The 15,290-nt window shown below is 36.4% G+C and overlaps 1 protein-coding gene across 1 annotated transcript in view; it reads right to left on the reverse strand.

Annotated features, from left to right (window-relative positions):
- Positions 1 to 15,290, reverse strand: part of LOC121730379 (tyrosine-protein kinase Dnt) — a 66,048-nt gene that overhangs the window by 12,209 nt on the left and 38,549 nt on the right. Inside the window, exons 5-8 of the mRNA XM_042119397.1 lie at positions 9,325 to 9,505; positions 5,380 to 5,507; positions 3,868 to 3,983; positions 113 to 290 (exon numbers count right to left, since the gene is read on the reverse strand). Of these exons, the coding sequence (XP_041975331.1) occupies positions 113 to 290; positions 3,868 to 3,983; positions 5,380 to 5,507; positions 9,325 to 9,505 (603 nt within the window). The remainder of the gene's footprint in view (positions 1 to 112; positions 291 to 3,867; positions 3,984 to 5,379; positions 5,508 to 9,324; positions 9,506 to 15,290) is intronic.

A 15,290-nucleotide genomic window follows, 5' to 3' on the forward strand; every position in this document is an offset into this window, starting at 1 on the left:
TTTATTTTAAAATTGAGATTATTAATTAAACTGTTGCCTTTAGCTATCAAAATACTCTCTCACACTTTCTTTCCATCTTCTTTCTACACAAATTAGTCAATCCAGAACTTACCCGACACAGTCTTCACCACCACCTCCTCATACGTGTCGCCCTTCTTGAACACCCCCTTGTAAACTCGGCCGAAGGTACCCTCATGGATGAGGATCTCCAGACGGATGTTGGCCCGGGGGGTGGTCAGGTGGCGCAGCTGCTCTGCAGGATCCGTCACGCGGTCCTTGGGGGAGGTTTGCTGGTGGAAATATTTGGGGTTAGAAGATGATGAGAGGGCCAGGGTCCCGTTCACGATACAATTTTTTTTAATAAAATAAGGGGGCAAACGAGTAAACGGGACACCCGATGGAAAGAAACAATCGTGGCCTATGGACACTCGCAACATTAGAAGTGCTGCAGGTACGTTGCAGACCTTTAGAGGGTTTGCAGGTCGTATTGGTCCGGAAATACTGCTGGTGTTAGTTCGTTCCAGAATTTACAGTGTGCGGCAGAAAGCTACGCGAAAAACGCACGTTGGAAGACTGCCCCTCATCAAGGTGATGAGGAATTTGACTCGGATTCGGAAACTTCACCGCGCATAAAATCAATGATCACACGTCTTTCCGAATCCGAATCGAACGGTAATCGTGAATTAGCCTGCAGGTTGTGTTTTTATATTTCTTTGGCAAGCTTTAGTGTAGAGAGCTTGTTGCTTTCAGCTAATTTCTGACTAGCTATAGCTATTATTTTACTAATTTAATGCCTCACTGTCTACATTTTTAATGTAATACAGGTGTTAATACCTCATACCAAAATATAACACCAGAACATGACTCATGCCCAACGTGGAGAGGCCCAAAGATTTTTCAGGATGTTGTTATACAATACAAAATCTACATTATTAAAATATTATTCTTGTATATTTCAAAAGATAAACTCCTCCTTAACAATTAGTATAAAGATATCTTAATATTCAGAGACTATGGAACATTAAAACAAGTTCAAAAACTTCAATCACTACGTTTATCTAACAAAAGTTTTGTTCAGACAGGAGCGGCTCAACAATGGGTTTTATGTCAAATTAGTTATGGTTCAAATTCGACTGCTCCGGTAATTATCAAAGAGCGAAATTCATATTTCCCGAAGTTTAAACTCAACGACCCTACAAATTTAGGGACAAAGGGATGATAAATTAAAAACGCTGCTTTACGCCGAGCCTAATAATGAAATGATATGGCGACCTGCTGAAAGGGTCTTGTGGAGAATGTTAGCTAATGATTGTAAATATAAAATGTTCAGTATAGTTAAAATGGTTCAAATATTTGCAAAGTAAAAATATCAATATTTTCACTTTAAAGTATGAGATTTTAAGTAAAGTAGGGCCAAATAAATAAAAACTTCTGGTTATTCAAATAAAAAATATGCGAGTAAAAAGGGATACTGACGATTAAAATATTACATAATTTCTGCCTACCACCAAAAAAAGGGTATAAAAGTAAATGTCTCTATGATCCGATACTTAGTTTCATTCAATTTTATAAAAGTTTTCTTCACTTACTAAAAACTTTTACTTCACACGTATTCCAAACTTCCTTCCTATAATAAAATTAACCAGCCATTTTGGCACTTCCTACCTGGAATCTCCGCGTTCCAATAGGTCTAATTGCGTTAGTTATATCACCTGATGGGAGGCGCGTGTAAATTGGATCTTTAATGAGGTAAAGGCCGACGCAATCCCACCGCTCAGCTCAAAGGATTTGTAAAAGGCGCTTCATACAATTTTGTGGATCATTTGCAATGTCATTTATTTCCATTATTTATTTCAAGGCTTATGGGCTTAAGATTGGTGAGATTAGCTTTTATATTTAATTACTATATCCAAGAAAACATAAGAATAAATATTTCCCCTAAGAACCGTATATTCCAGAGGCTAAGAAAGTGACTGAGGCTAGGTTTCGTACCCGCGTTCCCGCTTTCCGCTGACTAGGCTACTTTAATTGTAATAAATTTGTAATGATTAAATCTTTTTTTTTAATTTCTCTCTTTTAGTTTTTTAGTTTCTAAATTTACTGTCCCTGTCGTCCGGGCACAGGTGACAAAGAGAAGACAATAATTGTTCGACTTTTAGCTGTATGAGAATGCAGATGTTTAAAGTATAAACGGCCCACTAAAGAAAAATAAAAAAAATATAAATCTGAAACAACAGTTTCTTTTTAAGTCCTTGACTTATATCCGGTTGCAGAGGTAGCCTAGCGATAGGAGCCGACTTAAGAAGTGCACGGGGCTACTTATTATCCAAAATTGGAAAATTGATCATTTCAACAATTTTTTAAAATAATCTAAGCGCTTCAAAGTGTAGTGAAAAGATAATATATTATGTAAGGTTTAATAAAATTTTACATCAGTATACTTTTTACCCAACATAATATATTTTCTCTACAATATAGCACGGCTGAAATCCTATACAGTAAATACCAATGCATCGATGTGACACTAAGCCAATACCACCCAATACAAAGGAAGTCACCTAGATTATACCGCAGACATATTGACTGTGGAGTTTAAGGATAAACATTTTCCACAGGGAATACAATTATTTTTCTTCAGAGTGTTCTCTTAGGAATTTTCATATGGTTGGACGTGAGATAGATTTTAGGTGTTGCTGTAAAAGTGATAGACTTTAGGTGAAGTGCTGTTCTTCTTCAGAAGAATAGGGCTTCTGCAGAAGAACCTGATAATAATTTAGGGTGGGTTGTACCAACTTACTTTAACTATAACTGTAAACTCAACTATAACTTTAAATACAATGCAAAATGTCAAATCCTTGGTTAAAGTTAAAAATGGACGCCATCAAGACGCAATTTTAACCATAACCATAGAGCTCGACAAGGCTATAAATATTAAATGCACGTGGCGAAAAAAGGAACTAACGCTGTCATCATACAAAAACGCCATTTTTGACAGTTCTCCTTTACCAGCAGCGCCCCTACCCACGTTCTTATAAAGCCTTGTCGGACCAGCAACGTCTTATGTCAAAGTTAAGGTTAAAGTTAAATTAGCCTTAACTATAACCATAACTTTGACCATAACTTTAACCACGCCTCTGGTGCAACCCAACTTTAGACATTTGCATAACCATTTTGATAATGTAATAGATAAGCGTAGGTTTTCTCTCCGTCTTTCTTACATGTAAAGACCACCTTATACCTCTTAATACTGACTTAAGGCTTTGACGAAGAACCAGCCTTTGTCAGTTAGTGCTATGTTTTATTTTTAAAGGATGGAGGTGGCAGGAAATAATGGTGTTATTAGTAAAAATTATCATGAAACGACAGAGGACCTAGACAAGCGGCAAGCGATTGTCGTAAACGCCAACGCCGACGCCACAAAATGTACGGGATTTGACATTAGTATTCGCTAGCGAAGCGATGACTTATGTCAAATAGCATACATTTTGTTAGCGTTTACGATAATCGCTTGCCACTTGTCTACTAGTGCAGGGCCCTTTGACATACCAAAACTAAATGATTTGATTTATCTTAGGTAAAGTATTTGCTTTCACCTTAAGGTAGATTTTTGTCAGGTGGTTTTTCTTCACTTAAATTTACACGTTTTTTATATTAAATCTTATGAGGCTAAAATATAATTTATTTTTCATTACGTTTTCTAAGGTTTCAAAGTAATACATGGACCAGAGTTATTAGTCCGACTTATCTAAGAAATTTATTGTAACTGTAGGCTGAGTAGAATAGTAATGTTTTAAAGACTCAGCTTGAATGATAATACATACGATATTCACTCACCGATGGACCTGCGATATTCGAGCACTCACTCACCTGAGAAACGTGAGTGAGGTTGGATGCGGCGTAATACGAAACTCGCGACTCGGGCTTGGCATAAACGTGCTCGCTGATGTGCGTCGTCGCGTACGGCGACGGGGATCTTCTACTACCTGTCAATAAAAAAATAGATTAATTTTATTTTATGATACAAAGATCTATATAAAGATCTTTTAGCCCAGATAAAACGTTATATTGTCGGTAGACATTCACGTAGTGTCATATAATCTAATATATTTTCATATGAGGCCCTAATCGGTACGTTTGTATCATTTTGAGTTAAAGTCGTTTCGCGTCCATGGTTTCTTATCGATGGAATCTACTTTAAGCTCTAAAGGATTCTTGTAGCATTGTCATATTACCCTATATTTGTAATTCAAAGAACTGTTTAGTATTTAATGTAGGTTCACTATAATAAGTATTCTAAAAACATTATATTATCAGAAATCGTTATATTTTTTATTGATTAATATAGAACAATTTTAATTACTATTATTATCGCTCAACGATGCATAGGACCTATAACTAATATTCAATTTAGATTAGCTTGACCTAGCATAATCGGCTTAATTTGATTTCAGATCATAATCCTCTTAGTCCGCGTTCGGCTGCAACCTGGGGGCACGGTAGGAATGGCCAAGTCTGTGTAAGGTAAGCCTTTGAACCAATTTAGTTGATTTTTTTGAATATATAGCGAGATGCAACATGAGAAAACTCATTGGGCCGTGATTGCCAACATGATCGGAAAGCTATTTAGCATGCTATAGATAGTACCATTGTGATTTTTTTATGAAATAAGAGGGCAAACGAGCAAACGTGTCACCTGATGGAAAGCAACTTCCGTCGCCCTTGGACACTTGCAACATCAGAAGAGCTGCAGGTGCGTTGCCGGCCTTTTAAGAAGGAATAGGGGAGGGTAGGGAAGGGAATAGGGAAGGGTAGCGAAGGGAATAGGGTAGGGGATTAGGCCTCCGGTAAACTCACTCACTCTTTTTCTGTGAGCCCGTGGTATTTCTCCGGTCGAGCCGGCCCATTCATGCCGAAGCATGGCTCTACCACGTATTGAATGCACAATTGGCGCACAGGCAGTCATAGACGAATATTCTCCCTATATGTTATGGCTTTTATTGGTCCATCATGCTGTCGTATCTTCTAAGGTTTGAGCTTTTTGCGACATTAGTAACAGCCTATAACATTTTTAAGAGCTGCTTCACTGCTGGGCAAAAGCCTCTCCCAACTTTAACACTCCTCTCGATTTTACGCCACCGTGGGCCATCCTGGGCCCGTACCACGAAACGGTTTTGAGACTCAAACAATCGTACGAGAATGTTGCGTCCTGCTCTAACAACGTCGTTTCACATTTGTTAGAGTAGGATGCGGTATTCTCGTTCGATTGTTTGAGTCTCAAAACGGTTTCGTGGTACGGGCCCTGGCTCTTATGTACCTTATCGCGTCATTATTTTCAAGGCTAGTAACGGCAGCGTCAGAAACTTACAACCTATAACTTACCAAATGGAAACTTGTGTAAGCTGGCTATTGTTGCATATGAGCCAGTGGAGCTGGGTGGGCGAGCGAGGGTGTCCAGTCGTAGCAGAACGTTCTGATGGCTGCCGTAAGCCGCCGTAGTGTAGGATGTACTGTAACAATACGAAAGGATGAATCTATTATTGTACAATTAATAATAATAACTCCCACACCGGTTTCGGTGACGGTGGCCGGTTTCATTGAAACCAGGCCAGTTACGCAGGAGTAAGTTTTTTATTGTCGACGTGTGAGCGCAATACACAAGAGCACTCTCTATTCCTTTTACTCTCATATACCCAGTGGGAAGGAAGACCGACACGACTGGCGAGAGGTCAGGCGCAGGACCGACTTTTTACATGCCCATCCGACGCATGGATCATCTTACTTGTCAGACAATCAGGTGATCAGCCTGCATTGTCCTAACCAAACTTGGAAATAACATGTTCCCAACGCGGGAATCGAACCCATGACCTCCGAGTCAAGAGCCATGCTCTGAACCACTGGACCACGGAGGCGATATTGTACAATTATTGTACCATCGATGAAATTAATTCATAGGCAGATGACGGACCGACGTCATTTGGTCGAGTTACGTCGGGTCAAGATTAGTCGTGATTTGCTGGGTTAAACATAGCGCGACCAAACTACGTAGGTCCCCCACCTGCCTAGGAATCAACTTCTCTGATAGTACAATAATTTACATTACATTTAGTACTTTAACATTTTAGTGATCAGTGGACTTTCAATCACCTTAATACTTTACAGCTCTATCAGGCTATTTTTTCATGAAGCCACAACAGCAACTAATGTTACACAGTAAAGTGTCATTGGAGTAACAGTAGTTTTACACTTGTAAATAACACGTCATAATATATTTGCATGAGGAAGAACTAAAAACTAACGCTGATGACGTAATTTTGAGGGACAGCTGCTACGCACCAAAACAACGCTACGCCCGCGTTATACTTTCAGCTAAGTGCCACAAAAACTTAAATAACTGGCACCTTAGACATACTGCTTTTGAAAAGAGAAGAAAAAAAAATGAAACTCGACGTTCTGGGATATTTTTAACACAAAACCAATCATAAAGTTTTACACCAAACAAATAATAATAGGATTCCCAGCCACAGTCTTATCTAAGTTACAACCAATAAATAGCTAGTCGATACTCGTAAAAGATAGGAGCTCTATTGTTGGTATGCTAACAAATGCCATAGACAATTTTTCACCGCGAACACTAGGAGCGCAATTAAACGTCAGCGAGTAATTTATTATCTATCGATAGAGAACCATAGAGTCGGAGCATAGACTATAGAGGAGCATAGAGCATAGCATCATTTATCACAGAACGGTCGTTAAAATTTACTACTGCATACCCTATCTTTTGATACGCTCTTTTTGTTTTTGGTAGGAATAGCGTGTTATCTTTCGGTTGGTAGATTTTTTAGTCTTAACTTTTATCCTTCATCATCTCGCTATGTTTAAAGTGTACACAACCATAATTATAAGAAATAGATTTTGTAAAATAAGCGAAAAAAAAGAGTTTCTTTTTCGATATAGAAATTACATTATATTATTTTTTAACAAAAGCTAGACGGTTTTTGTTATAGTTTAAATTCCATGTATATTTTTCTTCTATTGCCGATTAATGCAGATGCAGATTTTGTTAATTTTTTCTACAATTTTAGTCCCTTTTTCAAAAAATAAACAAATAGATCATCTCTCATAATCTGTTCTTTGTCATTTAATTCCTTCGAGCACATAACTATATTCAATTTTCCCAACACAGTAACGTAGTATACTGGGAATACGATCACATATGCTTCTGAAACTCTATTACAGTCTTGTCACTGTTTTGCAGTGGGTGTGACGCCATATTGCATATTATCTTCAGCTTAATAGAGCCAGTTGAACTCGCAAATTAATATAATATTAAATTGTTGCATCGGAAGTGAGTTCTCAGAATGCAACATTGTTTGTAATTTACGTATGCGTTTACTACTGGGACTGGTGGATCTGCAACTTTGTATTAAACTGGATTTATACGCGATCGCCGGAACGTGCGGTTTGGCGTCTACATCGCGAGATGACAAGCAAATTTTATATGTAAATGACCGAGCCGCTATTCAAATAAATGTACATAATATACTTGCTTGTGATCTCGCAATGTGGCGGCCAAAACGTTAGTTGAAACAAATAACAAGGTCCAAATTGATACATCAGATTTGTAGGCATCTGTACAATCCTAAAGATGAATTAAGTTTCTGATAAGAAGGTTTTACATAAGGGTTTCATGGTATCAAAACTAACTTATTCCAAGCTATCTAAATGCATACTAAATCCTGCCACGCTTCTCTGATCTGTGCAATATGCATAGTCTTCGGAGGGGTCTTATCAGGTGCTGAATATGCTCACTATGCAGATTGTTGTGTTATCAGTGAATGAATATCTGCCAAATTGTGAAGGGAATTATTTAGAAGAGTCTGCAAAGCCAAAATAGTTGTAGAGAGAGTGTTACAGGAAGAAGTTTTTTTAACAAAATTTTATTATTGGACAGCTGCGTCTTTTTAAATATGTTTATTCGGCTTTTCATTTAAGGCATTTTCTAAGAAAAATTATGATTACATTAAATGTACTTGCACATAACTTCAGCGGTTTTTAATTTCTAGTAATGTTTATAGCATTAGCAAAATTGAGTCTCTTTTGATTGGTGATACAAAAATTAAGACAACTCATTCTATAATACTATCTATATAACAGAACAATGAAAATGTTAAAAGATATTAATTCTGTTTATATTCTAGTCAGAGTCGGTAAATTGTCTGGCCTACAAGATGCCCAAAATGGTCCAGACCAAATAGATAAACATTGATTGTGTACTATTGTATACCAACAAAAGGTTTTGAAGGTTGAATGCACTATACTTTGAGTGCTTAGTCTGCCGCTTGTTCAAAGTTTGGATGACGCCGGTTTGAGGACGTTGTATGGAGGTAAATTGTTAGTTTGGGACGTTGGGTTAAGGTGGGGTATATATTATAACAGGTGCAGTTTGTCACTTTTAGACCGTATTATGAAGCGATAAGGGGGATAAGTGATTAAGCAAATCTGTATTTACTCAGGATCAGAGCTTATGTTGTCGACAAGAGGACTCTAATAGTCGATAACTTTGTGAATTTTCTGAATTTTGGGGATATACGTTGTGGGAAGCTTCTACTTTCAGACAAATTTCGATAGAGCAATTCGGGATTGTGCGCTGATTAGAAAAAAAATCAAAATCAAAATTGTTTTATTTCTGAATAAATTTAAAATAAATGTTTTCAGAATGTCCTACATGATGCCTACCACCGAGTAGAGACACTTACTGTGTAGAGTCATGATGGCGCTCCCTTCTGCGCCCTTCAGCAGTGCCAGTGCTGTCGCCGCGAAGAGTTCGCTATTTACAGCATGGATACTTATTGTGATATAATAACTCCCCACACCGGTTTCGGTGATGGTGGCCGGTTTAAATGAAACCAGGTCAGTTACGCAGGAGTAATTTTATAGTGCCCAAGTGTGTGCGCAGTACACAAGAGTACTCTCTATTCTATACTCTCATAACCCAGTGGGACGGAAGACCGACACGACTGGCGAGAGATCAGGCGCAGGGCCGACTTTTTACATGCCCATCCGACGCATGGATCATCTTACTCGTCAGACAATCAGGTGATCAGCCTGCATTGTATGAACCAAACTTGGAAATAACATGTTTCCAACGCGGGAATCGAACCCACGACCTCCGAGTCAAAAGGCGTGCTCTTAACCACTGGACCACGGAGGCGTTTACTATATAGAGTCGTGATGACGCGCTTTGCTGCCTCTCTTGTACAGGGCCTACTGCAGCGCCGGCCAGCACGCTACAAAGTGTGCGCTACTTACAGTACAGATACTTACTGTATAGAGTCATGATGGCGCGCCTTGCTGCCTTTCTTATACAGCGTGCCGGCAGCAGCGCCCGCCAGCAGTGCCAGTGCTGCAGCCGCGCAGCCCCCCGCCGCGAAGAACACCCCGCCCCCGCCTCGCCCCGCGTCCCCCGCCAGCCGGGCTGTTTCGTTGTGGACCACCGTTGATAGACCTGGGGGCCAAAACAGACATTAAACTTCTTATCTTCTAGTAGAGATGTTTGTATTATAACTATTCGAGGTGCCTTTTATCTATCATGTGTTGTTTCTTAAGTTGTTCAAAAGCAAGCAGACCTTATAGACCTTGTAAACTGTGTAATATTTTTTTTATTAGTAACAAAGGGGCAAAACTTTACCCGCAACGCAAAGGACCATATTGGATGGCTTATAAATTTATAGACAATACATTATATAAAAGCACCACATACGAGTACAAAGATACAAATTACATAATATTACGTAATACCTGTAAATAAATGAAGTCTTTTGGCTTCGCAGTCAGATTTACTATGCATAAACTTGAACATAGTTATTATTTATGTCGAATCTGGCGTGCGTCAGGCGTAATATGTATAGGAACCACGGAAGATCGGGTACCGCGGTGCAGTGTTCTGCGCCGTGGTAATACACCTGAGTGGGTATCCTTTTCGGCATTATACAATGCACTGCCTAATGATGCCATATTTTTTTTTGTAGTTTGTTGTTTGTTTTATTTTTTCTTTTGGGTTATTGTTTGCTTTTTTTTTTTTTGCTTTAGTGTGTGCAGTGTATTGAATTTATGTTTGAATAAAATTTTTATTCTTATTATTATTTTTTTTTTTAATATTTCTTATTATTTCATTTTAAGATAAAATTATTCTTTTATTTCATGATTACATCAAAATATAATATTATAATTAAACAAATCGTAAACAGAACTGATATTTCTGATCACAGCATCCTCTATCCAGACGGGCGGGCTGTCTCGTCGAAACCACCGTCAAAATACCTTCCATAATAGTGTGGTTAGACCTTACTCTGAGTTTGTGTTCCCACAAACTTAACAACTATTGGAGTCAGCCTCAAAATAGAGCTAGTTAAAGTTAGGGGAAGAGGAGCATCAATACCAATTATTATAAATGGGAAAGAGCGTTTGTATTTTACGTACATAAGAAGAATTGATGAAACGAATGAGAATAGTTGGTATAAAAATAATTTGAAAACTACGTGTAGTAAAATTACAGTGTTTTTTTAATTATTATTATTTAATTTGGGGCCGTCTATGGGCTCTGCGCCCATATCCTTTTTTTGCTATCTTTGTATTGTTTTTCGCACCAAGGATAATTAAAATAATATTATTATAGTTTGTGCGTTTTTATTAATTTAATTGACAATAGTAGGGAAGTTACCTAACAAAAATTAACCGATACTTTAAAAATATCGAATCACCTCGTAAAGGAATTGCAATCGAAATTATCGATTTCGTACTGACATTTCAGTGGTGCCGGCGATTTAAGATGGCCGCCCTTTTTTATCGATTTGATTTCGATTCAACAGAGTCAATCTCTATTGACATAAGTACCGTTTCATGCATCTGAAATTTTTCAAATGTTTTCGTAACAATAATTTTTCACAGTTAATATTTATAATTTTATATTAATAAAATTATAAATATTAACTGTGAAAAATTATTCTATATATATTATATAAGTAATAAATATTAACTGAGAAAAGTCGCATTTAGCGACTTTTCGTTTTTATTCATTTACAATTAGGAAACATTTGTTTTTGTAGATGGAATATAATTTATTACATCTTGATTTTTTTTGTTTTCTTGTAAAAAAAACCCGTAGCAAGGAATATGAAAACTGTCACCCATAACATCTTAAAACGTACAAACTATAATTGTAATAATTGTAGTCCAGTAAATTACAGTGTTTTTACGAAAGTCTTAACTAAGATAAAAGCAAAATCCTATTTTGTTAAAAAAATAAAAAAATAAAAGGTCTTTATTTCAGGCATATAATAAAAATGCATGGGTACATACCCATGTATGCTAGGAAAAGAAGACTCAATTACCACTTATCAAAATAAAAATGATTGACTACTAGATTTTGTCAAATGTTTTCAAAACCGAGAACTAGTCCAACGAGAAGAGCAGACCTAAAGAAACTCACAAAAAGTATTATAATAATATAAACTATCGGTTTATCAAAAAAAAACTGCTTCAAAATCTGTCTATTCCTTCAAATTCTACGATGCCATACCACCACTGTTTCCATAGAGGATTTGAAAATAAATATGAAAACACCTATTTATTATTCCACAAATCCGTCAAACCGGGTTTTGGAATCGGATAATCGGATCGAATAACTTGATAACAGCTGATGCAGTGATAAGTCACGTACACCTGACACACATTTGAATAAATAAATTAATCTAACTGTACGATCTGACTAAATAAATTCAACATGAAAAAAAAAATAGAAGGTTACATTTTGAAGGGTTAGCCTGGCCAGCGTAGAAAAGAAATATCGAAAGAATAGGAAAACTGAGAGATTTTAGATCAACTGACTGACTTCGTCAACGTCATTTTGTCTCTTGTACTTTTAGAAAACCTTTCTGCGGCGGTTATGCTAAGCGGACACAATTTTCTTAGAACATTGTTATAATAAACGTACAAATAAAAGAAGCGTTAATAAAACGTGAATCTAAATCTTTATAATATTAAAAAAGCTTATCACATTATGTTAATATCGAATTAATGCCTGCAATTGGTCTATATTTTATTTGAGCACGATTTTGCATTTCCATGTTTACTACGTCTTTATTTTTTAGTAATAAATAGATGCGGGATCCAAAATGTCAGCGTTAATATAAGGTCTTTATCATAAACCGCCGATATTATGCTTTTGTTTTTATCAAAAGCGTTATGGTGATATCGCTCGTTTACTTTTATGGAAATGTTTTACCACCATTGGCGCTTAGGCGAAAACGTTTTTCACTAAGCGACACCCAGCGTGATTCTACTAAGAGTTTTTGCGCAGACCATAATATTTTACTCCACAGACCATCATTTTTAGCCTATGGCATACTTGAACTGCTTAATACTACGCGAGGTAGAGAATGAACTACTGTGTAATATTCATAAAACCGATCGGACCATGTTTTGAATTTATAACTTTTATTTTAATTTATTTCTTAATTTACTTAACAAAGAAGCAATAAATCTATTTTTAAACGAAAAATAATTACAAACAAGTTATCCAAAGAAAGAAATTAATTTCAAATTAATTTTACAAGCGACAAATTCGGAACACAATACGCCAAGAAATTCTCAAGTCAAATAAAAGTACAATAGAACAATCGATACATCGTTGTAAACACATTAAAAAGGGGACTCCCCCAATATCCTGTTGCGTCTACGGAATCGTCTACATGCTAATAAAGAGAGGGAGTGATTTGTTGAGTGAGTAAAGTTTCGCTCATCTGTAAACTCCTTGGTTACAGGGAAACCGTTTAACGAATAATGAAAAGATGGCGGTTAGTACGTTTTGGCTAATCTTGTAAAATTTTAAAATTAAATATGGAAGAAAGGTACTTAAAGATGTTTTACAAAGCTAAGGCAAAGCAGATATATTTTGCATAACGTAGGAATTAAGTACTTATTCAATATTTTTATTATTGATTTTGTTGCAGATTTTTTTAAATGTAGTTAATTCACATAAAATATGCGCTCTTAGTGGAGCTTAATTAATATTATAATATTAAAATAATTGTAGTTAAGATATTTGTCTACTTCAATCATAATACTCGTAATATAAAGTTAAACCGTTGTCAATATAATATTTTGCTTTACCTAATATTTCAAGATTTACTATCCGAAAAGGTACTTTACAGCAACTGTGAGATATAAATTTCACTAATAATGTACAGGATGCAATAAAAAGCAATAAATTCAATTCTATGAGTCCCGTAAGCGAAAAATTGGGAATACATCGGGAGTTCGGATAATGTCGCTTAGATATGACGTAATGCGTCCGCCATTTTGAATATCCCCATTCAGCGAAGGCGGCAAAATTTATTGTTATTATTATTGTCAGACAAAGTGTTTGTGGCAAAACTTCGGTATATTGCTTTATATGCCTGTAAATGCGATTGGTAGGGGGAAACTTAAAATGTGAGTTTGTGTTTTTTACATTTAGGTAAGTAAGTAATAATAATTTTGCGTACAACTTTTACGAAATAGGTTAGGCTTTTTTAAATGGTTGGCGCTTAGCATTTTATATCTTAAAATAAAATTAACAAGTTCGCGTTTTTATAGCTGTCGTAAATAATAAATGTAATTAAGCTTAAAATTAATTACATAAGTTGTTTCCCGTTTATTCTGTAATTAAATGTCCATAAAGCGGCATTTGTAACGAAAACACCTCATTTGTATGCTTTACCTACTTTCAGTTAATTTTAAAAGGTCAATTTTGGGATTTCAGAAGGTTCAAATAAAATAAACATGAATTGAAAAGAGAATGAATAATGTAAAGTAAGTAAGTAAAGTTATTTATTTGCTCAAATTACAGAATGAATAATAATATATACTTTTTTGAATTCATACTAAATCTACTCGTAAAGAAGAAGTTTATTTGACTAATTGAATGTGCCATTGTATTTCTAGCTTTGTAGCCGCTCATACTGAGCTTTGCTTAGAGTTTAGAGGTTCTCCATGATGGTCTTTGATTGACAAATACAAGCAACTATTACTAATGATCGACTATACTGTACATACATTTGTAGAAGTTGATTCATAGGCAGATGGCGGAGTACTTTACTATACCTTGTGACAGTGTTGCAACTTAGCATCACTCCGTCATATTTTCGCGAATTTTACGATTTACGGGACAAAACGTACAAAATAAAATTTGGACGCGTGACGGCGGGTCGGGGCTACGTCCTACGTGATTTATGTCACGGAAATTCACGTGACACTTGTCGTCCATTCAGCAAATACTATTGAAATAAACATGACAAATTGATTTCTGGGACAGATTTAGAAATTGATAATACTCGATGTTGGGATGTCTAGTGTCTACACGTCCTTAGTAAAACCGAGCAAAGTTGAGCCATTGTTAAGTGGCATAACATAATATTATTTACTAACTACCAGATAAGTTTTTAAAGAAGGCAGGTCGCTGTAGCCCTGACTGTCACTGCGACCCATGAGGATTACCAGATAATTACTACTGGGCAAGTAAGCTATACTTATGCTGAGTACTCACATACGGTTTTGCTCGATCGAGCAATAACGTCGAGCAAAACCCGCGGTTCGGGATTTCGTCCACACATTCAGCATTGCTCGATAGTTTTATTCTAAATCGATATATTTAATTCCATCAAGCCAGTTCGATGCGAGCCTTCGAGCTGTCAGTTTTGCGGTCCACACAGTAATTATTACTCGATTCGGAGTAAAACTATCGAGCAAAACCGCATGTGAGTACTTAGCATTAAATTCGTTTATTATAGTAATCCGTGTATTTTTTCTGTTCTCGTGTTTTTCCGTATCTCAAAGTATCTCTACACTAAATTTCATCTACATCGGTAGACAGACAGACCCAAGTATGCATATATGTATTACTAAGGGTTCAATTTTACATTTTCGAGAGTTCAGATTCTGCTAGTAAAATATTACATTCTAAACATCAAATTTCCAATTCACTAAACACTATGCCGTAAGAAAGAAATTCATAGAAATCTCATACTACGTTTCAGCCGGACTGCCCGAATTTTTATCGCACAGAATATTTTATTCGAGCGAATTTTTTGATATAAATTTTTGCGAATTTTTTATCGCAAGTGTAGATACTCTCATAAGATTCAATGTGTTACAGAAGTGCGAAGAAAAATCCACGCGGTTAAAATTTGCAGTGCGGACAGGCTCTTAGTGTTTATTAACCCATCAAGCCCCTCACCGGTGAGTAAGACACA

Source organism: Aricia agestis, chromosome 9 (genome assembly GCF_905147365.1).
Source record: "Aricia agestis chromosome 9, ilAriAges1.1, whole genome shotgun sequence".
In the NCBI taxonomy this organism is placed as follows: domain Eukaryota; kingdom Metazoa; phylum Arthropoda; class Insecta; order Lepidoptera; family Lycaenidae; genus Aricia; species Aricia agestis.